Genomic DNA, 571 nt, shown 5'->3' on the forward strand with positions numbered 1-571 from the left:
TTACTGAACTTTAGACTGGACGGGCAGTTCCGTATCATATACGAACAACTATAATCTTGTTACCATCACATGTGAGAATTGCAATGTAATGCTAAAAGGGGAGTATAAAACATTAGCAACGACTGGCATGTGTGCGCCTAGAGGGAGACTACAAACTCGCGAGGACGTACCATTGTGCTGTGGTATTTCTCAGTGGGTTTTCCAGGAGGGAACTGACTCTAGCTGAAAAGTGCCCGCGCTTTTATACGAACGCTCTCTCCCGCCTCGAAATTGTTTTAGGAATCCCCCGGGATAACTTAGATCTTACTTCACGTCTTTCTACTTAGATCGGATGACTTGCTTTTTCGCGTTTTACACGTTTAGAAAAAGGGACATTCGTTCACTTTAGCCACATAGCCATTTCTTTAAGGATATTAGTGAGTGGCATCTCACTGCTCCTAGTTGGCACTTCGTCATATATATGTTTTTCTTTTTTTGTTTTTGTTCATTCACTACAATTGGTCCTGAGTAATTGATAACAATTGATCTCAAATCAATAATACTAAATGAAAATATCTCATAACAACGGTAA

General features: G+C 39.9%; 1 protein-coding gene across 1 annotated transcript in view; it reads right to left on the minus strand.

Moving 5' to 3' along the window:
* The window catches only part of LOC119594338 (chaperone protein DnaJ-like), a gene marked incomplete in the record, with an annotated part of 8,044 nt that extends 7,746 nt beyond the window's left edge, over positions 1-298 (minus strand). Inside the window, 1 exon segment of the mRNA XM_037943397.1 lies at positions 171-298. Coding sequence (XP_037799325.1) covers positions 171-173 — 3 coding nt within the window.
* Positions 299-571: the final 273 nt, after the last annotated feature.

This window comes from Penaeus monodon, chromosome 33, assembly GCF_015228065.2.
Source record: "Penaeus monodon isolate SGIC_2016 chromosome 33, NSTDA_Pmon_1, whole genome shotgun sequence".
NCBI lineage: Eukaryota > Metazoa > Arthropoda > Malacostraca > Decapoda > Penaeidae > Penaeus > Penaeus monodon.